The sequence below is a fragment of the Suncus etruscus genome, chromosome 9 (genome assembly GCF_024139225.1).
Source record: "Suncus etruscus isolate mSunEtr1 chromosome 9, mSunEtr1.pri.cur, whole genome shotgun sequence".
NCBI lineage: Eukaryota > Metazoa > Chordata > Mammalia > Eulipotyphla > Soricidae > Suncus > Suncus etruscus.
Window position 1 is genome coordinate 24,554,210 of NC_064856.1, and position 23,285 is coordinate 24,577,494.

Sequence of the window (23,285 nt, forward strand, 5' to 3'; positions counted from 1 at the left end):
GGAAGCTCCCTACCCACTGTACTAAGATTCTTGCCTCCAGTTTTGTTGTAGATTTTTGGTTTTGGGGGGAGTTTTGTTTGGTTTGGTTTTTGAGTCACACCCAGCGGTGCTCAGGGGTTACTCCTGGTTCAGCACTCAGAAATCGATCCTGACAGGCATGGTGGACCATATGGGATGCCAAGATTCTAACCACCGTCTGTCCTGGGTCGGCTGCGTGCAAGACAAACACCTTTCCTCTGTGCTATCTCTTCAGCCCCAGTTTTGTTTAAATCATTTTTATTGATGTATAATTTTAGATAAAGTAAATTCTCCCCCTTTTGAATTATTCAGATTCACTATGAGTTTTGATCATTTCTTTACATACCATCATGGTCATGATATAGAACATTTCCTTCATGCCAAATAATTCCTTTCTGTCTCTCTCCAATCAGCAGTCACGGTAACAGTTAATCAGTGTCCTGTGCCTTTAATTCTGCAATTCTAGATCATCATACAAATGGACTCTTGCAAATTACAGGTTTGTTTTTTGATTTTGTTTGTTTGCTTGCTTGTTTGTTTTGGGGCCACACCGGTGATGCTCAGGGTTACTACTGGCTCTGTGCTCAGAAATCGCTCCTGTCTTGGGGGACCATATGGGACATCAGGGATCGAACCAGGTCTATCCTGAATCTGCCACATGCAAGGCAAGCACTCTACCGCTGTGCTATCTCTCCAGCCCCATGCAAATTATAGTTTTGGGGGTCAGGCTCCTTCCACTTAGCATAATGTATTCCAGATTTCATCCACATGCCACTTAATATAACGCACTTGTGATTTGTCCACTTTGCTGCACGTTATTTCTTGTGTTTTCTGGGAGTGCTCCATTTTGTGAATAGGCCACCTGTACTTGCCTCAAAAGACAGAGAAGTGAATCTTATTTCCAGGGTGGAGCTCAGAGCTGGAGGTGCTATCAACATTCATGTACAAGTTTTTCTTTGTTTATGCAAAGGTTTTTATTCCTGTTTTCAATTCCTACTTTCAATTACTGACCAGTACATAAACTAGTACATATACTACTACATGTTGTCCCCCAGCAAAACAATGCACCAGGAGCTGGGAAACAAAGACTGTCTTGTCCTGGACATGGCAATATCTCTCATACTTTAGTATACACATGACTCCTCCTGGGAATTTGTCAAAATACCCATTTTATGGAGGCTGAGAGGTAGCACAGTGGGCAAGGCACTTGCTTGCATGTGACCCTCAAGGGTGTGGTCTCCAGCACTCCATATGGTCCCCTAAGCTTGCCAGAAGTGATTCCTAAGTGCAAAGCCAAAAGTAAGTCCTAAGCACCACCATGTGTAGATTCCCCAAAATTTTTCTTTGAATTTTGAACCACAGCTGATAGTGCTCAGAGGTTAGTCCTGGTTCTGTGCTCAGAAATTACTTCTGGCAGGCTTGGGGAACCATATGGGATGTCAGAGATTGAGGGGAACCATATGGGATGCTGGGTATTGAATGTGGGTTAGTCATGTGCAAGGCAAACACTCTATCTGCTGTGCTATCTCTCTGGCCCCTAAAAGTATTTTTTAAACCCAATGTAACTCAGAGAGTTATGGGCCAGGGATTAGGGCACTTGCTATGATTACACTCAACTTTGATTCTACCTCCAGCACTACATGGTTCCCCCACACCACCATGAGTGACTCAACCCCCTCATCCCATCCCAAATACCCATGAGTCTAAGGAACCCAAGATTCTGGATATCTAATAAACCTCCTCTGGGGAGAGGAGTGGGAGCAGAACCAGCACATTAAATAATGCTCCAGGCCCCACACTCCACACTCCCTAATACTCTGTAGGATGGAGTCCACAGTCATGGCCATGCTTTATGAGGCAGGCAGGGTTGGTTTTATTCATGGCTCTATACCCTGGGCTTAGCACAGGGCCTGAACCAGGTTTCTGCCAAAAGTTTCCTTCTGCTCACTGTGTGAAAAGGTGGGTTCTGAAGTTTGGGCTTAGCCTTGGATGCTCTTAAGCAGGGGTCCTCAAACTTTTTAAACAGGGGGCCAGTTCACTGTCCTTCAGACTGTTGGAGGGCCAGATTATAGCTGCCTGCCCATGAGAAGACTTCTTCGAGGAAGAATGAAAAAACCTCTAGGGGAGGTCTTGGCCATTTGATATTATGACAGTTTAGATATAAAGATCTTCAGATTCTGCCCTGAGCTTTGCTGAGGCTGCTTTGAGCTTTTGAGTGAAATTTATCTACCCGTTAACACATATAAAGCCACTAGAGGGAGGCAGAACCACATCTTTCACACCAGGACCACTTAGAGCAGGGGTCTCAAACTCAATTTACCTGCGGGCTGCAGGAGGCAAAGTCGGGGTGAGGCAGGGCCACATAAGGGATTTCACAAAAAAAAAAAATAGTCCTCAAACGTCATTATTAACAGTTTTAACTATTTCTTCTGAACATGAATAGAACATTGAGTGGAGATCATGAACAGTTCTTCTGAACATGGCATCTTTTGCCTATTCCTTGCTGCCAGAGACTTGACAGTGCTTCTTCTCACAAATCTGAACCACATTTGGCTTTAGAAGGAAGCAGTTGAGACCCTCAGTATGGTTTGAAGATGATCATCATTAAGTCTAGACCTGTACTTTGACTTATTGAAGTTCAATGTGGAGAATAATTTTTCACACAAATATGTGCTCCCAAAAAGGCACATGGTGCACTTGAACATTCGGGAACACTCAAGGAAGCTGCGGGGCAATTCTCTCAAAAATTGCCCATGCATGTCTGCTTTTCCACTAATCTCCCTGAACTTGGCTTTGAGATCAGAGTTGCATTGCAGGTCAGTGAGCTCCATTTGAAGCACAGGAGGGGCATCTTGCACATCAAAGGAAAAGGGGTCCACAAAACTTTGGAAAGTGGCTCTGTGCTTTTTGAAGTCTGCAAATCTGTGATCAAATTCCTTCTCTAGATTAAAAATAGCATCAACATATTTCTCACCACTGAATGGTATGCCTGTATCCACAAGTTCCTTTCATGCTGGGAAATGGCAAAGGTTTGTCTGAGAGAGCTGGGATTTCCATAATACAAGTTTTGTGGAGAATGCTCTCATGTTGTCATAGGCAGCACTGATAAACTGCCCTGGGCCTTGTAACATCTTGTTTAGTACATTCAGTTTATGTGTGATGTCAACAAGAAAAGCTAAGTCCATGAGCCATTTGTGATCACTCAACTCAGAAACAGCATTCCCATCCTTCTCCATGAAGGCTTTCACTTCTTCTCTCAACTCAAAAAATCTTTTCAGGACATTTCCCCTGCTGAGCCAACGTACCTTGGTGAAATAGAGCACATCTCCATATTCTGACTCCATTTCCTCTAAAAAAGCACGGAACCTCCTGTGCTTTAAGCCCCTGGATCTGATTTGGTTGATGCATTTCATAACAACAGACATCACATTGTCACACAGCAGGCATTTACTGCAAAGGGCCTGCTGATGGATAATGCAGTGAAGAGCAATGGCCTTCTCTACACCCTCCTCTTCAAGTTTTTTTTTTTGAACAAGTGCCACCAGTCCATTTTTCCTCCCTGTCATCAATGGTGCTCCATCGGTTATTATTCCAACAAACCTCTTCCATGGCAAACCTGCATTCTCAGTGGCATCACACAGATGCCTAAATATCTCATTAGTGGTGGTCTGGCCATGCATTGGAATTATTGTGAGCAGCTCCTCTGTCAATTCAAAATTGCAATCAACACCACAGACATAAATTGTGAGCTGCGCAGTGTCTGTTATATCTGTGCCCTCGTCAAGAGCAAGTGAGTATGCATCAAAACATTTGGCTTTCTCACACAGTTGATGATAAATGTCACTTGACATGTCAGAAATGTACTCTGCCACAGTGTTGGCAGAAAGGCTGATTTTGCTAAACTGACCTTTCTTTTCTGGACAGATAATACTTGCAGCCATGCATTTTTTAACAAACTCTCCTTCTGTGAATGGTTTCCCTGCCTTAGCAATCATCTCACTAACCATGTAACTAGGTTGAACTGATGCAACATTCTCTTTGGTTGCTTTCTTGAAGAAATCTTGTTGCCTCATTAGACATGCTTTAAGACTGGCAACCCGCTTGGCTCTCTCATTTCCTTGATATTTTGCACATTCCTCGGCATGTTTAGTTGAATAATGGCGTTTCAAGTTGTATTCCTTGTGCACTGCAACTTTCTCTGAGCAAATAAGATGTGGGGATGCCCCTGTGCTCAACAAAGAAATATTGCATCTCACACTTTTCCTGAAATTGTCTGTGCTCATCATCAATCTTTCTCTTCACTGCAGGCTCTGATGAAGTCATGATGAAGGTATGACAAAATCTAATTCTGTAATAAACTTCTCTCCCTTCTCTCCCCTCTCACCCTTAGGCCTCCGATAATGCAAGGGACAGCGGGCAGGAGCAGCGGAAATGACGTCTGCGCTAGGCGCAGTATTCGCGATTATTCCCTTACCGAATCGCATTAGAAAGAAAAAAATCGCAAAAAAAATTGCATTAAACATTTGCATATCCCGAAAGAAACTGCTCGGAATATGCGAATGTTTAATGCGATAATTTTCTTACTAACGCGATTTTTATTGCGATTATTCAGTAAGCGAATAATCGCGAATACTGCGATATTTGAAGGCCGGCCGCGGGCCACAAAATGTACAGAGGGCCACAAACGGCCCATGGGCCGAGAGTTTGAGACCCCCCACTTAGAGCCTTAGACTACAGAAAGCCTAATTGAAAAACCAAACAAAAGCAGAAAAAGCCTGAACTGCTATTTCAAACAAGTTGATCTTGATAGGCAAAGACTATAAAATTCAAATCAGCACCCATAGGACTACAAAGAAGGGAGGTAAAGAGAGAAATAGAGAGGCTGAGAGAAAGAGAGATTTTCCCCCTGAAAGAGGGGAGACCACTAGATAATGGTGGGGGAATATTGAAACATTGCTAGAGGGAATGGGATGGTAGCTCTGACATTATAAAATAAATTCAAATCATTCTAAATTAGGATACCTCAGATGATAATAAAAATTTAATTAAAAGGTTTTAATTCTGGGGCTGGAGAGAAAGCACAGTGGCAGAGCCTTGCACACGGCTGACTCAGGACTCACCAAATTTAATCGCTAGCATCCCATATGGTCCCGTGAACCTGCCAAAAGTACATCTGGGGGCCGGGAAGGTGGCGCTAGAGGTAAGGTGTCTGCCTTACAAGCGCTAGCGTAGGACGGACCGCGGTTCGATCCCCGGCGTCCCATATGGTCTCCCCAAGCCAGGGGCGATTTCTGAGCTCATAGCCAGAAGTAACCCCTGAGCGTCAAATGGGTGTGGCCCAAAAACCAAAAAAAAAAAAAACAAAAACAAAAAGTGACATCTGAGTGCAGAGCCAAGAGCACTACCAGTTGTAGCCCAAAAACCAAAAGAAAAGAAAAACAAGGGGCCAGAATGGTGGAGCAAGTGGTATGGAGTCTGCCTTGCACACACTAACCTAGGATGGACTGCGGTTCAATCACCTGAAATGCCGTATGGTCTCCCATATATATATATATACACACCTCCCTAAGCACCAGCAGGAGTGATCCCTGAGAACTCTGAGTAAGCTCTGAGCACAACCAGATGTGTTCCAAAAACAAAACAAAGAAATCATAAGTAAAGAGGGCCGGAGAGATAGCTTGGAGGTAAGGCATTTGCCTTTCATGCAGAAGGTCATTGGTTCGAATCCGGCATCCCATATTGTCCCCCGAGCCTGCCAGGAGTGATTTCTGAGCATAGAACCAGGAGTAACCCCTGAGTGCTGCTGGGTGTACCCCCCCCCAAAAAAAAACCTAAAAAAAAAAAAGATAAAATGAACATTTTTGGTATGCTGAAACTACAGGATGCTCCACATCAGCCTGACATCGATGAAAGAAATGCACAGAATCCAGAGTCTTTAAATATATGAATCTGATACCAACAATAGCTAAAGTGCAAAAAAGTTTCACTGGGACCACAGAGAATGATTCCGGTTGGACGGACTAGTATGCCTGGAACCCAGAGTCGGTCTTATGCCAATAAACTTCTGGGGTGAGGCCTTTTTGTAATCAGGTCAAGGATTTTTTTCCATTTTCCCCATTTTTCTGGACCTATGCAAACAACGGCGATTGCCACTATCACACCTTTACTATATTTTTACTCTTATCCTTTAAGGAAAAAAAATACAATTGACTGAACTTAAAAACAAATAACTGTAGTAGAATGCCTGTCTCGAATACAGGCAGGGGATGGGAAGGGGGAGGGGGTAATGGTACACTGGTGAATGGGGGTGTTCTGTTTGTGACTGTAACCCAACTATGATCATGTTACTTAAATAAAAAGTATATTAGAAATCATAAGTAAAGAATATGGACTAGAGAGATAGTATGGGGATGGGGGTTAGGTTCTTACCTAATATGTAGCCAACTTCAGATCCCCATCACTGCATATGGTTCCCAGTAAACAGTTAGAAGTGATCCCTAAGCACAGTCAGGAATAAGCCCTAAACACAGTCAGGAGTAATAGAAGGCTACCTCCTTGCAAATGTGCCTCTCTGGCTTGGGTGCATCACTCTCAGGGTTTCTCACCTTCCCTCTTCCCAATCTCCTTTCCTTGTTTTAAATTTCAGAGTTCCTATGGGAGGCAGCATAATGTTCTCCCAAAGATGCCCCGCCTTAATCCCCAGAATCTGTGAAGCTGTTAAATGTATATGGCAAGGGCCAGAATGATAGTACAACAAGTACTTGCACATAGCTGACCCAGGTTGGATCCCAGCAACCCATGTGGTCCCCCTAGCCTTCTAAGAGTGATTTCTGAGTGCAAAGTTAGAAGTAACCCCTGAGTACCATCAGGTGGGGCCCCAAAAATTATATGGCAAAAAATCCATAAAATCCCCCACCAACTTTGCACATGTGATCAAGATACAGGTCTTGAGAGCGAAATAATTCTGAATTACCAGTAGGAATATATAGCTACAAGAGTCCCTATTAGAGGGCGATAGAAAGCAGCCTCAAGACTGTTTCCTCAAGGGAGTAGGGGATCAGAGTGACAGGATAACTAGGGCAGGAGCTTCCAGTGGAGAAGGCACTAGAATGTACAAGAAACCTGTGTTCAGCCCATTGGGCAGACACTTTCTTTAAACCTGATGAACCACATCAGGAATCAGACCTACAGATCTATAAAGTGGTATATTTGTGTTGCTTGAAGCAGCTAAATTGGGGGTTATTCATTACAGTAACCTGAAATATATAGGAATGAGCAGAGTTCTGCGGAGTGTACTTCTAGTTTCTTCTGCTCCTCATCTAAACTGATTGTTTGTTTGTTTGTTTTGGGGCCACACTTGGTGACACTCAGGGGTCATTCCTGGATATGTGCTCAGAAATCACTCCTGACTTGGGGGACCATATGGGATGCCAGAGATCCAACCCAGGTCTGTCCTAGGTCAGCTGCATGCAAAGCAAAGCCCTACTGCTGTGCTACCATTCCAGCCCCTAAACTTATTTTTCTTTTTTTTTTTTTCTTTTTTTTTTATTTGGTTTTTCGGGCCACACCCATTTGATGCTCAGGAGTTACTCCTGGCTAAGCGCTCAGAAATTGCCCCTGGCTTGGGGGAACCATATGGGACGCCGGGGGATCGAACCACAGTCCTTCCTTGGCTAGCACTTGCAAGGCAGACACCTTACCTCTAGTGCCACCTCACCGGCCCCTAAACTTATTTTTCTTTTGAGGTCTCATGTAAGTTTGCTTTGTAGAAAACTTAACAAATTTAAGGTGCATTTCTCTCTCTCTCTCTCTCTCTCTCTCTCTTCTCTCTAACAATCTTTTTCTTTATTTATAAAATGTTTTCTTTTTCGCACTGTACAGGATCCAACCCCAGGTTACACATGCAAGGTATGTGCTTTTTTGCTAGGCCACAGAAAGAAAGCTACCCCACTGCTTTTTCATGGGTTCTTCATACAAGCATTTTCTTGGGCTTGGAGGCTAGTGGAGGCTAGTGGGCCCCAAATTGCTGGGACTTAGAAGAAAACAAATTGTAGGTTCACAGCTAATCATGCACTAATCTTTACATCCCCTCAGCACATTGCTCTGATGACACCAGCTATTAGAATAGTTCATTATACCCCCACTCTTCAGAGAGGTGAAAGCTCATTATCCTCCTTCTTCTGGTTGAGAGCTTTGATTAATCCTTAGAACACTAACAACACAAGGGAAGCTTATTCTTAGCATCACACATCTCCTTGTGTCCGAAGCAATGTGTTAGAAGCTATCCTGTCCCTCAGGGAGTATTTGTCAACACAGGAAAATGGTTTTTTGCAACAATTTGAGGAAAGAGAAGGACTATTGGCATTTAGAAGATATACAACAGCCAGGAGGTGCTGTCAATCTCCAACAGTACAGAAACCACCCACTGAGGAAAGAATGATCTGGCCCCAAATATTAGTAGTAGTGCTGAGGCTGAGATACTCTGTACAAATGAATTATGTAGAGACACGTTTATTTTGGTTTGGGGACATACCCAGCAGTGTTCAGGACTTATTCCTGGCCCTGTGATCAGGGATCACTCCTAATGTTGCTTGGAGAACCATAGTGGGTGTCAGGGATCAAACCCAGTTCAGACACATGCAAGGCAAGTGCCCTACCCACTGTACTACTATACTGTATCTCTGGCCACTGTGGGAATGCTTTTAAATAAGGGTTGCAACTTGGTAACATGTAAGCAATATCTCAATTGGAAGGGATTTGTTTGTTTGTTTGTTTTTCTTGGGGGGCACACTCGGTGACACTCAGGGGTTATTCCTGGCCACGCCCTCAGAAATCGCTCCTGGCTTACATTACCACATGGGATGCCAGGGATCGAACCAAGGTCTGTCCTGGATAGGTCACGTGCAAGGTAAACACCCCATGACTGTGCTATCGCTCCTGTCCTGGCCCCAGGGATTTTTTGATTTTTAATCTCACCTCTCTTTCTCTCCTCTTTCTCCTCTCTCTTTCTCTCTTTCCTCTTTATCCTCTCTCTTTCTCTTTCTCTTTCCTCTTTCTCTTTCCTCTTTATCCTCTCTCTTTCTCTTTCCTCTTTCTCCTCTCCTCTTTCTCACACTCTCTCCCCCTCTCTTCTCTCTCTCTCTCTCTCTCTCTCTCTCTCTCTCTCTCTCTCTCTCTCTCTCTCTCTCTCTCTGTTAATCACCTTTTGGTTTTTGGGCAACACCCGGTGATGCTCAGAAATCGCTCCTGGTTTGGGGGACCATATGGGATGCCAGGGGTCTATCCTAGGCTAGCGCTGGCAAGGCAGACACCTTATCACTCCATGCCACTGCTCTGGCCCCTGGTTCAAGTTTATTGCTTTTTGTGTGTTTGTGTGTGGTTTTGGGGTCACACCCGGCAGTGCTCAGGGGAAACTCCTGGCTCCATGCTCAGAAATTGCTCCTGGCAGGCACGGGGAAGCCAAATTCGAACTGATGACCTTCTGCATGAAAGGCAAACTCCTTACCTCCATGCTATTTCTCTGGCCGCTTCAAGTTTCTTGAAACTCTGAACCTGACTGTCCTCCATTTCTGTCTTTGTGTGGTTATTATTGCTTAAGTTTTGAGATCACATTGGGGTTACTTGGTTGTTCCTGATGGTGTTCTGGACAGGTGTCAGGAATGGAATCTGGAGGTTCCACCTGCAAAGCACAAGCTCCAGTCACCTGTCCATGTCCCTGTTCCCTCTGAACATGTCTGGGTTCTGTTTCTAGAGAGGTCTTTGCCACATTAATCCCACATTCATTCAACAACACTCTTGAGTCACCAAGACCCCTCCAAACCTACTCAAGATGACAGCTCAATGCTGGAGAGACAGTACATAAGTTAAGGCGCCTTCCTCGCATGCAACCAGCCCAGCACCATATATGATCCCTGACTATCTCCAGGAGTTATCCTTGAGCACAGAGCCAAGAATAAAATCTGAGGGGCCGGGAAGGTGGCGCTAGAGGTAAGGTGTCTGCCTTACAAACGCTAGCCAAGGAACGGACCACGGTTCGATTCCCCGGTGTCCCATATGGTCCCCCCAAGCCAGGAGCGATTTCTGAGCACATAGCCAGGAGTAACCCCTGAGCGTCAAATGGGTGTGGCCCAAAAACCAAAAAAAAAAAAAAAAAGAATAAAATCTGAGCATCACTGGGTGTGACCCCAACACCTCTATCCCATCAAAAAAAAAACAATAAATGACAGTTACTGAAATACCTAAGATGGGTTTGAAAGATCAGGGTCCAATTTATACCCATCTCCAATCATATGTGCTTGGGAAATTTTTTTGGATTTCCAATTAACTGAAAATCACAATAATGAATGTGCCTCCAAACTGTCCTTGATGATCTAGGTAATTATAGATGCAAAGTTATTAACTGTCTTTCTGGCAGGTCTCTCGCCTGCAGTGACCTCCAGTTTTAGAAGGAGCTGTGGCAACTGTGTCTAAAGCAATGACCCAGTGTTGCATTCCTCCCTTGAGGACTGTTCCTCCAAAATATCAACAGAGGGACTAAAACGATAGTAAAATAATGGGTAGGGTGCTTGCCTTGCACACACTGACCCAGGTTTGATTTCTGGCATCCCATATGGTACCCCCGAGCTTGCCAGGAGTGATTCCTGAGTGCAGAGCCAGAAGAAACCCCTGAGCAACACCAGGTGTGGCCCCCCAAAAAAGTAAATTATTAACAGAGGTGAGTTAGGTCATTAACCAAGCACTCAGTATTTACTTCATTGGTATTCTGAGACTGCATCCTCTTTTGTCACTAGTGCTATTTTTTGTTCTTGTTTATTTTTGTTAAAAAGTACACTTTGGGGGCTGGAGAGCTTAGTGGACTAAGGGTTTTCTCTGTCTGAAGGTGGTCCAGATTTGATCCCATATGACATGTCTCCTAAACACCAAGCAGGAGCTGCAAGCACTGGGCCAGGAGAAAGCCTTGAGCACTGCTGAGTGTGGCCCAAAAACAAGTAGCCTTTGAACTCAGAGGAAAGAGATGAGAGGAAGCAGAGAACTCTGTCAGCTCATTTTTCGTTGGAGCAAATACACTGTGAAGTGAAAGAAAACAGTACCTCACTGCCATGTGAGCCTTCACTAAGTGATCCCATCATTCTCCCAGGTGCTATCCAGTCCCACCAAGACTACAGAAGTGTCCTGTGACCCCATCCCCCTTCCTGTGACATTCACCTCTTAACAACAATGAATTTGAAGAAATTCTAAAACATTGATGAATCAATGGAGAAAAGTATTATTGAATTCCCTTTTCCCTAATTACTCTATTTTTTATTGTAAGAATTTATTCAAGAGACAAAATTGATTAACATAATGAGGTAAGCTAACATAACATAATATAGTGACATAACATAGCATATAATATAATTGATATAATAATAATACATGTAAGTCAAAGAAAGTTTCTGATTAAAAACGTATTTTTTTCCATAATGGCGTACATATCTTTCACAGTAGTGTTTTAGGTACATATTAACATTGAATTAGGGGAATACCCATCACCAACTATGTCCTCCCCCAATTCCAGTTCCCTTTCTACAACCCATATACCCCACCATCACCCCCCGGGCTGCTAGAGTAGGTGGACCCCTCTTTGTCTGGCTTACTATTAGTGATCTCATATTTGTTTGGTCCTGGAACCCTCATTTCCCCTTCTATTTAAGAGGCAGAGCTAGAAAAATTGAGGTATGTGGTTTTGTTTGAAGGCAAGAAAAGCAATAGAATGGGGTACAAAATAAGAGGGGGAAAAAAAAGAAGTGAAAAGTCAAATATGCTGAAAATGGGCTGAGTCTCTCTAGAGGCTTCCAACCTCAGTTTGAGAGAGGACCTAATTACTCTATTAAACAAGGTTTTGTTCTCCAGTACTGGGGATAGAAGCCAGTCTCACACATGCAAAGTCTCACCCTTTCCCTGGATCCAACCTTGCCCTCTACCACTGAACTATATTCCAGCACTCCACAAGTATTTTTGTTTGTTTTTGGTTTGGGGACCACATCCAATAGTATGCAGGACTTACTCCTGACTTAAAGTTCAGGGATCACTCCCGGAGGACTTGTGGGGGACCATCTGCTGTACCAGGAATCAAACAGGTGTTGGCTGCATGCAAGACAAGCATGCTGTCTTTGATCACCCACAAGTAACTTTTTAAAGGTTGACTGAGGCAGATGTGAGGTAGTATAGTGATCAGGGACCATGCTGGCCTGCCATCCCAGGCTCAGTTCTACATGGCTTCTCTGGATGTGGCCCTGGGGTGTCCCTAGCACTGTCCAAGTAGCCCCAACATCACAGGATGACCTTGGCTTTTACATTTGGCTCTATTGGCCAAGAATCGCTGGTGGGGTTCCTGGGCTCCTTAGCACCACTTGGTAGTCCCCCTCCCCAAATTAAATAAACAAAAAGATCTACCTAAAATCAGGGGTGGCGAACACGCAGCTCTCGAGCCACATATGAAATGCGCCAAAATGAATGCGGCTCTTTGCCTCTTCTCATTCTTTTGTATATTGTGGCTCTTTGCCATGTTTGGATTTGGTTCTGCTGCTTCTGAGGAGGGACCTCTGAGGAGAGATCTCCGAGCACAGAGTCCCACCCCCAGGCTGCATCCTCCTGTCTCCCATCCCTTGGAAACAACTGCAAGGGCCAGCGAGCGGGGGACCCGTGTGTCACATGTTGTGTCACATCTTGCCTAATGTTAGTTCTTAGTGTGGAGGACGCAGCACACCCTAACCATCACTGCAGGATTTTTACCCTCACTCAAAATGGCAAAATGCAATATGTGTTTAATAAGATTATTGTTAAAATTAGATGCTTTTGTGTGAGTGTTTGTCTGTTTTGGCAGGTCACTGCATGGTGTGGCTCTCTGACTCTCTCACAGTTTAAAATTTTGGCTCTTTGTGTCGAACTTGTTCGCCACTCCTGGACCTATGTTTTACTTAACCTAAAGTATCCTCCAGGTAGGGCACTTGCCTTTCATACGGACAACCAGGGTTCAATCCCCAGCATCCCATGTGGTCGCCAGAGCCCACCAGGAGTGATTCTTGAGCACAGAACTAACAGGAGTAACCCGTGAGCACCGATAGGTGTGGCCCAAAAATAAAATTAGGGGCCGGAGAGATAGCACAGCAGCGTTTGCCTTGCAAGCAGCCGACCCAGGACCTAAAGTGGTTGGTTCAAATCCCAGTGTCCCATATGGTCCCCCATGCCTGCCAGGGGCTTTTCTGAGCAGACAGCCAGGAGTAACCCCTGAGTACTGCCGAGTCTGGCCCAAAAACCAAAAATAAAATAAATAACATAACATAAAATAAAGGCAGGGCATTTGCTTTCCTGTGGCCAACCCAGATTGGAGCCCTAGCATCTCAAATAGTTCCCCAAACCTTACCAGGAGTGATTCTTGAGCACAGAGCCAGGAATAAGCCCTGAGCACCTCCAGGTGTGGCCCCCAAACAAACAAGCCAAACACAGTCACACACATATAACAAAACAAATGAAAATAACTTCAACAATATGGCCTCTGCCACTAGATGCCAGTATAAGCTCTCCACGGTCTTCAAAGCCTCAAGATCTTGCCAAACCTCTGGAAGGCCAAACCACTGTCTTTCAACCAGAAGCTGAAGTTTATTAAAGTCAGCAGCTGAAGAAGGCTGAAGTAGACAGAAATACCGGCACAGTCAATATTATCTGGTTGACCCCAGCTCTCCCAGTCACTTGTACTTCTCTTCCCTTTTTAGTCTCCTTTCCTGTACTAAATTCCAGTGTTCATTCAAACACCCCAGGGCATAGTCCTCGGGTCTTCTGCTTTCCAGGGAAAGTGATCTCTATAGGCATTATCTGGTTCCCATCTTTAAAAGAGTTTTTGTTTTTGTTTTGTTGTTTTTGTGTTTTTTTTTTTGTTTTTTTGTTTTTGTTTTTGTTTTTGGTTTTGGTTTTTGGGTCACACCCGGTGGTGCTCAGGCTGTCTGCTCAGAAATAGCTCCTGGTGGGGCCGGGTAGGTGGCGCTGGAGGTAAGGAAGCGCTAGCCAAGGAAGGACCGCGGTTCGATCCCCCGGCGTCCCATATGGTCCCCCCAAGCCAGGGGCGATTTCTGAGCACATAGCCAGGAGTAACCCCTGAGCGTCAAACGGGTGTGGCCCAAAAACCAAAAAAAAAAAAAAGAAGAAGAAGAAATAGCTCCTGGTAGGCACGGGGGACCATATGGGATACCTGGATTCGAACCAACCACCTTTGGTCCTGGATCGGCTGCTTGCAAAGCAAACACCACTGTGCTATCTCTCCGGGCCCCAAGAGTTCTTATCTCTACAGGCTTTATCTAGTTCCTCAACTTTAAAACAGTTCTCTATTGGTAAATAGATATTTATTTGGGGGGCATCTGCCTTTCATAGAGCAGGTCTGTTTCCATTTCTGGCTCTCCATAGGGTCCCCCAAGTCCTGCCAGGATCAAATCTGAGTGTGGAACCAGGAGAAAGAAAAATGACGTGTTTGTGTTTAGTCAAATGTACAATTCCTTCCAAACGAACAAGGTTGGGGAAGAATAAAAGAAGTCATTAGGCCATTCCATGCCAACAGAGGACTTTACATGTGGAGGGAGAAAAGCCCTGTTTTTTTTTATAGGACGGCTGCCAGGTTTCTTTCTCAACCTCCACAAGTCAGATGTCTTAGTCATTGCTTCCTAGGTGAGCACTTCCTGAGTATGGGATGCCATGCACAACCAATCCACAGGTGACTCCAGCTGCCAATAGCCAAGACCCAACGAGGGAGCAAAAGGCACATGCAGAAGTGAGACCACATAGGCTAGAAAATCGAGCAGGACTGCGGGTTGGCAATATATTGCACTCACATCCCTCCAAACTGGGATTCTGAAGAAAAAAAAAAAAAAGGGGGGGGGTGGTCCTTATCAACCTGCGCGGTCCATCCCCATTAAACCGAGACAGACAGACAAGATCTGTGTGGGTTTGCAGTCTCGTTTTGCAACCAATTAGAGACCAGCGAGTCCTAGCATGACACTTTATTTATTTTGTTTTGTTTTGGGGGGCCACACCCGTTGACTCTCAGGGGTTTACTCCTGGCTATGGGCTCAGGAATCGCTCCTGGCTTGGGGGGACCCTATGGGACGCCGGGGATCGAACCGCGGTCCGTCCTAGGCGGGCGCGCGCAAGGCAGACGCCTCAGCCTTCGCGCCACCGCTCCGCCCCACCCCGACCCCGCGCGAGTCTGCGAGGCAGAAGCACAGTTTTTTTCCAAGGCCAGGCAACGTTTCCCAAAGTGGGCGGAGCAACTGCGCGGCGTGTCCAACCGCACCTGCCCCCCCCCCAACCCCCTCCCTCCCCCGCCAACCAAACCTCGCGAGCGGTGGACGGGAGCCAGCCAGCCGGCCGACCGGCCAGCCCGCGGGCGGGGTTACGTGCTGCGCGCTGACGTCACGCGCCGCCCGGCGCCGCCCCTCCGCCGCCCGCCCTTATAGCGTAGCCCTGGCGCGCGCGCGCACCATTGTGTGGCTGGACTCGGCCACCGCTGCGGAGCGAGGCGCGCGTGTGTGCGTGTGTGCGGCGTTCGTCGGGCTCCCCCTCCGTCCCCTGTCCCCCAGTTTTCGCACCGGTGTGTCTGCCTTGTGGTTCGCCGCACGGCACCAGCCTTCGGGCCTGTCGCCCGCCACGGCCATGCCACGCGTCTACATCGGGCGCCTCAGCTATAATGTCCGGGAGAAGGACATCCAGCGGTTTTTCAGCGGCTACGGCCGCCTCCTCGAGATAGATCTTAAAAACGGGTGAGTCGGGTTTGGGCGCCGAGTCGGCCGGCGGCGGGGCCCGTCCGCGGGAGGGAGAACGGCCAAGGCCGCGCGCGGCGCCGCCGCGTGGCAGGGCCTCTAAGATGGCGGCGGCGCGGGCCCGCGGGGACGCGCGGAGGGGGCGGCGGCGACTCGGCGCCTGCGCGGCGCGGCGCGGCCCCGGCCTAAGACTGGCACGCGCGCATGCGCGGCCCCCCCAGGTACGGCTTCGTGGAGTTCGAGGACTCCCGCGACGCCGACGACGCCGTTTACGAGCTGAACGGCAAGGAGCTCTGCGGCGAGCGCGTGATCGTGGAGCACGCCCGGGGCCCGCGCCGCGATCGCGACGGCTACAGCTACGGAAGCCGCAGTGAGTCCGATCCCCTCGCGCGCTCCGCGTCCCGGGGGAGTCCGGCGGCGGCGGGCGGGGCGCACGCAGGCTTAGGCGGGGGGCCTGGGAGGGAGGGAGGGAGGGAGGGAGGGGGGCCTCCCAGCCCCGGCCGGCTTAGGTGGCCGGGGAGTCGTTGCACCCGGGTCTTCCCGGGCCCCGCCGCCTTCACCACGCCAGCTCGGGGCAGCCACGGGACGCCAGAGCGCGGGGAGTGCGGGCATGGGGGTGGGGGTTCTTGGATTTGTTTTCTTTTGCAAATCGGGACGGGGGGGAGATTTTGTGCAGGGCCCCTGTCAGCACTGCCGCGGCCTCTGTGCCTGCGGAGGGGGCGAGGGGCGGCTGTACGTACCGCTTGTCCCCCCTCGCCTACCTGTCAGTGCATTAATTACTAGCATGGAGGGGGCGGGGTTGTGGGCGGGCTTAGCGTGGTTCAGAGTGGCAGGGGCCAAGTAAAATCACGGGACGGGTTTCTTGAGTCCTTGTGGCCCTGGGCCGCACAGTAAGATGTCGAGGAGCTTCATGCTCTTTTATTTGGACCCGTTGGGGCATGTTCTCGGGAGGAGGGGGTGGAGGGGGGTGGATATGTTCAATGTTTGATGTTGAAATTGTTGCATGTTGAATTCAAACTTTTTTAACAAGTCCTTGATGTTTCAATTTGAAAGTGACCAATGGGGCTGAGGCTGTGTCCACTGAGGCTAAGATGACTGCCTTTCCTGATTGGCCTTGGCTTTTCCATACATTGTGTGACCCTTGCCCTATGACCCTTTGGCTGACCTTACCGGAAGCCATGACGACAGCAGCCTTTTGCCATTAGACGCAGGGTGATGGTGAGGATTCCAAGGGTTAGACAAAACTGGTTAATCTGAACTAGGTGACTGTTACCTTGCGTGTTTTGTGGCCAAACCACCACCAAAAACCTCACACTGTGATGTAAGTACTTAGTGTAACTAGTAACCATTTTTGTAAAAATGTAGAAATGCATGTAATCAGTTAAGTTTTATATTTTACAATGTTCTGTAAAATAAAACTTAGCGAGGTAAATTGAATAAAGGAGCAGTCACTCTCTCTCTAACAGATTGTAGGAGGAGTCTAGTTGGATTTAGTCTGTTTGACTTGCCCTTAATTTAATTTATGGCAAATCACAACTACTGTTTCAAAGGTTTAGCCATATTAGCAAAGTCCTACTCCAGTATATGAAAGTTGATGATGTTTGTACTAACTTTCAAGAACATTATGCACTCCTGTCAGTGCAAAGCAGCTCATTGTTTTCTTCGTGTGATAAAGGTGGTGGAGGTGGATACAGCAGTCGGAGAACCTCTGGCAGAGACAAATATGGGCCACCTGTTCGTACAGAATTCAGACTTATTGTTGAGAATCTTTCTAGTCGTTGCAGTTGGCAAGATTTAAAGGTACGTGCCCTAATTGTATGGTGTTTAAAAAGAACGAGCTTGGTCATTTGTTGCTTAGGGTCACATATGATATGTAGATCTTTTTCTTTAGGTTGTGGGTCTTTTCTTTTCTTTTTCTTTTTTTTTTTTGTTTTTGTTTTTGTTTTTGGGCCACACCCGACAATGCTCAGGGGTTACTCCTGGCTGTCTGCTCAGAAATAGCTCCTGGCAGGCACGGGGGACCATATGTGACACCGGGATTCCAACCAACCACCTTTGGTCCTGAATCGGCTGCTTGCAAGGAAAACACCGCTGTGCTATCTCTCCGGGCCCATAGGTTGTGGGTCTTACTAGTCTTTGATCTTTTAGGATTTCATGAGACAAGCAGGTGAAGTAACATATGCGGATGCTCACAAAGAGCGCACAAATGAAGGGGTAATTGAGTTTCGCTCCTACTCTGACATGAAGCGTGCTTTGGATAAACTGGATGGTACGGAAATAAATGGGAGAAATATTAGACTCATTGAAGATAAACCACGAACGAGCCATAGGCGGTCTTACTCTGGCAGCAGATCAAGGTAACTTGAATGATGGACCAAGAACACAAATGATACCACTTTAAAAATGAGTAAGATTGTTGCATTGGGTTTCTTTCCAGGCGTTTTGATGGTGGGTTTAGTTTTTAATAAGCAGTTAAGTCAGTGTTTGTAAATGCTTTGGGATTAAGGCTTTGTTGCTTTTTCTTGTTGAAGGTCACGTTCTAGGAGAAGATCACGGAGTAGGAGTCGCAGGAGCAGCCGCAGTAGGTCTAGAAGTATCTCCAAAAGTCGCTCCAGGTAAAGAATATACAGTGAGGGGTATGACCTTTTTTTTTAAACTGTGGACAAAGTTTGGGAGGAAAAAACTACAACTGGCTTTTTTTGTCCAGATCCAGGTCTCGGAGCAAAGGTCGATCTCGTTCTCGATCAAAAGGCAGGAAATCTAGATCAAAGAGCAAATCTAAGCCCAAGTCTGATCGGGGCTCCCGTTCGCGCTCTCGGAGCAGATCTAAAGAATATGAGAAATCTCGGAGCAGGTCTCGTTCCCGATCTCGTTCCCCCAAAGAAAATGGTAAAGGTGATATAAAATCAAAATCTAGGTCAAGGAGCCATTCACATTCACCCATACCTGCTCCACCCTCAAAGGCTCGTTCTGTGTCCCCTCCACCAAAAAGAGCTTCACGATCTCGTTCTAGATCTCAATCAAAGTCAAGGTCAAGGTCTAGATCGAGTTCCAGAGATTAATCCAGAACTATTATGTTCTTTGCACACTATTATGGAACACTTTCCTACTTGCTTAGGCAGTTATTCTTCCATATTTGTACTTTGCCTCCTTTCAGGAGGAATCTCCTGAAAAGACGCACACAGAAATTTGATTTGTGGCCAAATTTGATGAAAAAGATGAGGTTCTAAAGAAATGGTGGCATGAAGTCAAAGACCCTCTCCCTTTGTAGAATTAAGATAACTTTGATTTTATAGCTTTTGAGCTGAAATAACTTTTGTAAAGATTAAGCTCATTTAGATTTTTTTTAAGTATTTCAGCAGGATCTGCTGCAGGGGTTTTGTTGTTGTTTTATTTGTTTGCTTACTTTAAATTAACCCGTTCCAAGCTTTGAATACTTAAGGCTTTAGAGGGAGAACCCAATTTTCAATTATGTTAGCTTTTTGTAAAGCTTGAGTTATGTAATATTTCAATAAAAGTTTGCTACCAAGATGATTGCCTTACTGAATAGGTCACTATTAAATTTCTTTATTGACTCCTGCTATGGGGGGAAGGATGTAAATTCTACCTAAGTGTAAAGGCAAACTTCAGACCAGCAATAAATTATTCAATTTGGATAACATTTTGTGCTGTTCATCAAATTTGCCAAAGTCATTATATGCCCCTTTTAAAGCGTTTAAAAAAATAAAAGTCTTTTTGTAGTTGGTCTGTCATACAAATTTGTGTGAAATAACAACTTTTGAATCAAGATATGGCGAATACTGTGAGTCAAATTAGAAGCAGCCTCTTTTAACCAAAATATAGCATATTCTTTTTCACAGTGGAGTAGGATTTGCATTTTATCCATAGAGTGCATTAATTTTCCAAACACTTAAATCACATCAATTGGTAGAATCAGTTCTTGATTCTTACTTGAATTCCACCCAGTAGTTAGTCCCCTTTGTTATTAATGAGGTTATGTGAAATTGGTGTTTCTTATATGCTTGACAATGGTTGATAATTATTAAGTTTCAACAATAAGCACTAAAATGTAGTTTTATCATGAATGAAATGACTACCATTGAAACAATACTGCAGGTTCGAGCTACTAAGGGTTCCCATTTTGTCCATACATAAACACAATTGAAATTCCCTTAGATGTCTTTGTGCCAGTATTACAGTTGGGTTTTTTTGTTTGTTTTGGTTTTGGTTTTTGGGTCACACGTGGCAGTGCTCAGGGATTACTCCTGGCTCTGTGCTCAGAAGTCGCTCCTGGCAGGCTCAGGGACCATATGGGATGCCAGGATTCAAACCAGGGTCGGTTCTGTGTTGTTCGCGTGCAAGGCAAACGCTTTACCGCTGTGCTATCACTTTGGCCCCTTTACAGTTGTTTTTTTGTTTCGTTTTTTTTTTAGCACTCTAAACAGTCTGAAATTTAGGATACAGGCAAATAGGCTCAGCTTTATCTAAGGAATTATCACTCTACAGTCAAATTATACAGAGTAATACACTGATACGATAATAGAGTTTGTAGATTTAAATCATTCTGAAGACATACCTGATGAAAGGCTAAGTGTTGTAGAGATATAACCCAAAGCTAGAATACATATCATGCATAGGATGTTTCCTTGTCTGGAAGACAAAAAAAGAATAGTCTGTACGTACCATCTGGGTGTCAGATACCAGTAGTTTGGAGTGAATTTCTCTATATTCTGTTTTTTAGACCACTCAAAGCAGTGCTTAGAGGACTGATTATCTGGGATGCTGAAATTTGAAACCTGGTTGGCCATGGGGCGAGGCAAGCACCCTACCCATTGTACTCTCTGGTCCCCTATAGTCAATTAAGATATTAGTGCCCCCCAAAATGATTCTTACTCAACTGAGGTGGGGTTGTGTGTTGGTAGCACAACTACTCTGTTCAGGAAATCATTGCCATCCTAGGGCTTGAATCTGGGCCACCTGTGCAAAGCTTAATTCAATTGAGCTAATATTCCTGGCCTAAAAACCCTAAGTTTTGGGGGCTTTGTGGGATTTTTTTATTGTGCTTGTAAGAATTTTTACCAGTATGAGATCAGAGTGTAAACTGCACCTCACTCTTACCCTATTTGAAAGAATAGAGACTTAATATGAGGCCAAACCTGCCTTTCAGAATTTTGTGTTCAAAGGAAAAATACTGATGACATTTTACTTTCCAAAAGTATGTAATTTACAATCTCAGGTTCATCTACTTGGTCGGTTGCCTCATACTCTGTTGGTAGTTCTAGGTAAAAGCCTGCCTTTCCCCCTCCCCCTACAAAGACCATTATTAAAGCTTCATTTATTCCTGTGTACCAGTGTGGTATATACTAAACTAACATTAGACCCACTTGAGAATAGCTTGAATAGTTCCTTGCTAAACTGAGTAGACTACAGAATTTTCAGCATACTACATGTGTATCTCTGACTAAATGGAATTTGTGTTAAGTCATCCAAGTTTGAACCACCAGTCAGTCATACACGTAAGCAGAAAGTCCTCATCTTAATTCCCTTTTTTGGTATTGACAATGCTACCATGCCTTTATAGATCATGATTACTGTGGCTTACATGCACTCCTGTTTGTCTTTGTTATCTCACACCTCATTATTTTACGCTTTATCAATAAAATGTGTACTGAGGGAAAGACTTCTTGAATTTATTCATTCCCTTAGTGCCGAGAGTTTTGGCAAGTTTTTCTGTGTTTGAACCATCAGTCTGATGGCTAATTGTGCAATGAAAGCCCCTCCCAAAAGTCAAGTTAGGGATTAAGGTTAGGGTTACATCAAAACAATTCCATATATTGTATGAAAAATTAGATTTTCTTTGCTTTCCTTAGCTTGGAGCACTAAATTTCAAATAAGATATGATTGGGGACAATCATGGTAGGGTCTGGGGTGGGGAGTACATCCTGCTGTGCTCAGGGCTTATTGGCTCTGCTTAATTGCCACCCCTTGAATTACTTCTAGACCATCAAGTTCAGTGGTGTGAGAGGGAGGAATAGCATAGCCAGTAGGTGCTTTACTTGCCCTAGGTTTGCATCCTATATCGATTCCCCAGCCATGCCAGGAGTTTTACTCCAAATATTGGAGTAACCCAAAAAAATTGGGGTAGGGTAAAGTTAAGTTCATTGGGAAAGAAAGGGAGGAAAGAGAACACATTTCCTAGAGTGGGAAAAGCCTCAAGATTATTTCTACTGAAGTGGGTATAAAGTACTACAGGGTTCCCCAAGACCTGACCACAACATAGTGGGATCCAGAAACAAAAATTCTGCCTATTTCAGTCTAGTGAAGACTAAAGAAATGTTAACTAAGGCTCTGAAAGAATGATTAACCATAGTTCCAAAGACTTAATTCAAGGAAAAGATAATACTCAAAGTGCTATAGTGTACATGCCTTTTGAAAGTCCTACCTGAAAGTAATCCCTGGCACTATATGACCTTAATAGCACCATTGACTAGCCCTGGTGGGACCCTTTTTTCTTTTAAGTCAATTTTCCTAGGAATAAAACATTAAGAGGATTAAGTCACTTTTTTGGGGTTTTTTTTTTTTTTTTTGGTTTTTTTTGGGCAACATCCAGTGATGTACAGGGGTTACTCCTGGCTCTGAGCCCAGAAATTGCTCCTGGCTTGGGGGACCATATGGAATGCTGGGGATCGAACCACGGTCCATCCTAGACTAGTGCAGCAAGGCACACATCACCCCCTGTGCCACTGCTCTGGCCCTGAATTAAGCTACTATTAAATCTCATTACTATTCTATTTTCTTTTTTTTTTTTTTTTTTTTTGGTTTTTGGGCCACACCCTGTGACGCTCAGGGGTTACTCCTGGCTATGCGCTCAGAAGTTGCTCCTGGCTTCTTGGGGGACCATATGGGACGCCGGGGGATCGAACCGCGGTCCGTGCGCAGGCAAGGCAGGCACCTTAGCTCCAGCGCCACCGCCCGGCCCCACTATTCTATTTTCTATTAACTGGTCTAATACTAGAACGAAGAGGTTGGCATTATTAATATACTGTCATATAGATTAATAAAGTATTTGTGTCCATATATATTGGTGACCAGGGGGCTGTCGATAGCTCAGGGACTGAAATTTTTTTGTTTTATAAACTTGAAATATTTTTGTTGGAAGTCACTATTTGAATTGCTCGGTCCTCTGCTTTGTCAATAGATAGTTCTAGAGAGCCAGTGAGATGTACAAATGCTTGACCTTAGATGTGGCCTATACCCCACCCCCATTCCTCTTCCCCAGGAAAAATCACATCTGGAACAAGTAGTAATGTGAACCTTGGACCTTTAACACTGTCTAGGAACTTGAAAGAAAGTAGATCCTCAATGCCTTGCTCCAGGTACCTAATCTACTAAAACTAGGTAACACTCAACCATACTTTTAATTAACTCCAGTATATGATAAAACATTCATTTAGGAATTAAGATTTTCTTCCTCTTTGG

General features: G+C 45.2%; 1 protein-coding gene across 1 annotated transcript; it reads left to right on the forward strand.

Moving 5' to 3' along the window:
• Window positions 1-15,611: 15,611 nt before the first annotated feature.
• On the forward strand, window positions 15,612-19,335 carry SRSF6 (serine and arginine rich splicing factor 6). Its single transcript, XM_049779314.1, has 6 exons — window positions 15,612-15,806; window positions 16,028-16,176; window positions 17,482-17,606; window positions 17,955-18,163; window positions 18,338-18,421; window positions 18,514-19,335. The coding sequence occupies exons 1-6, from the start codon at window positions 15,700-15,702 to the stop codon at window positions 18,866-18,868; spliced, it is 1,029 nt and encodes a 342-aa protein (XP_049635271.1). The 5' UTR covers window positions 15,612-15,699; the 3' UTR covers window positions 18,869-19,335.
• The last annotated feature ends 3,950 nt before the right edge of the window (window positions 19,336-23,285 follow it).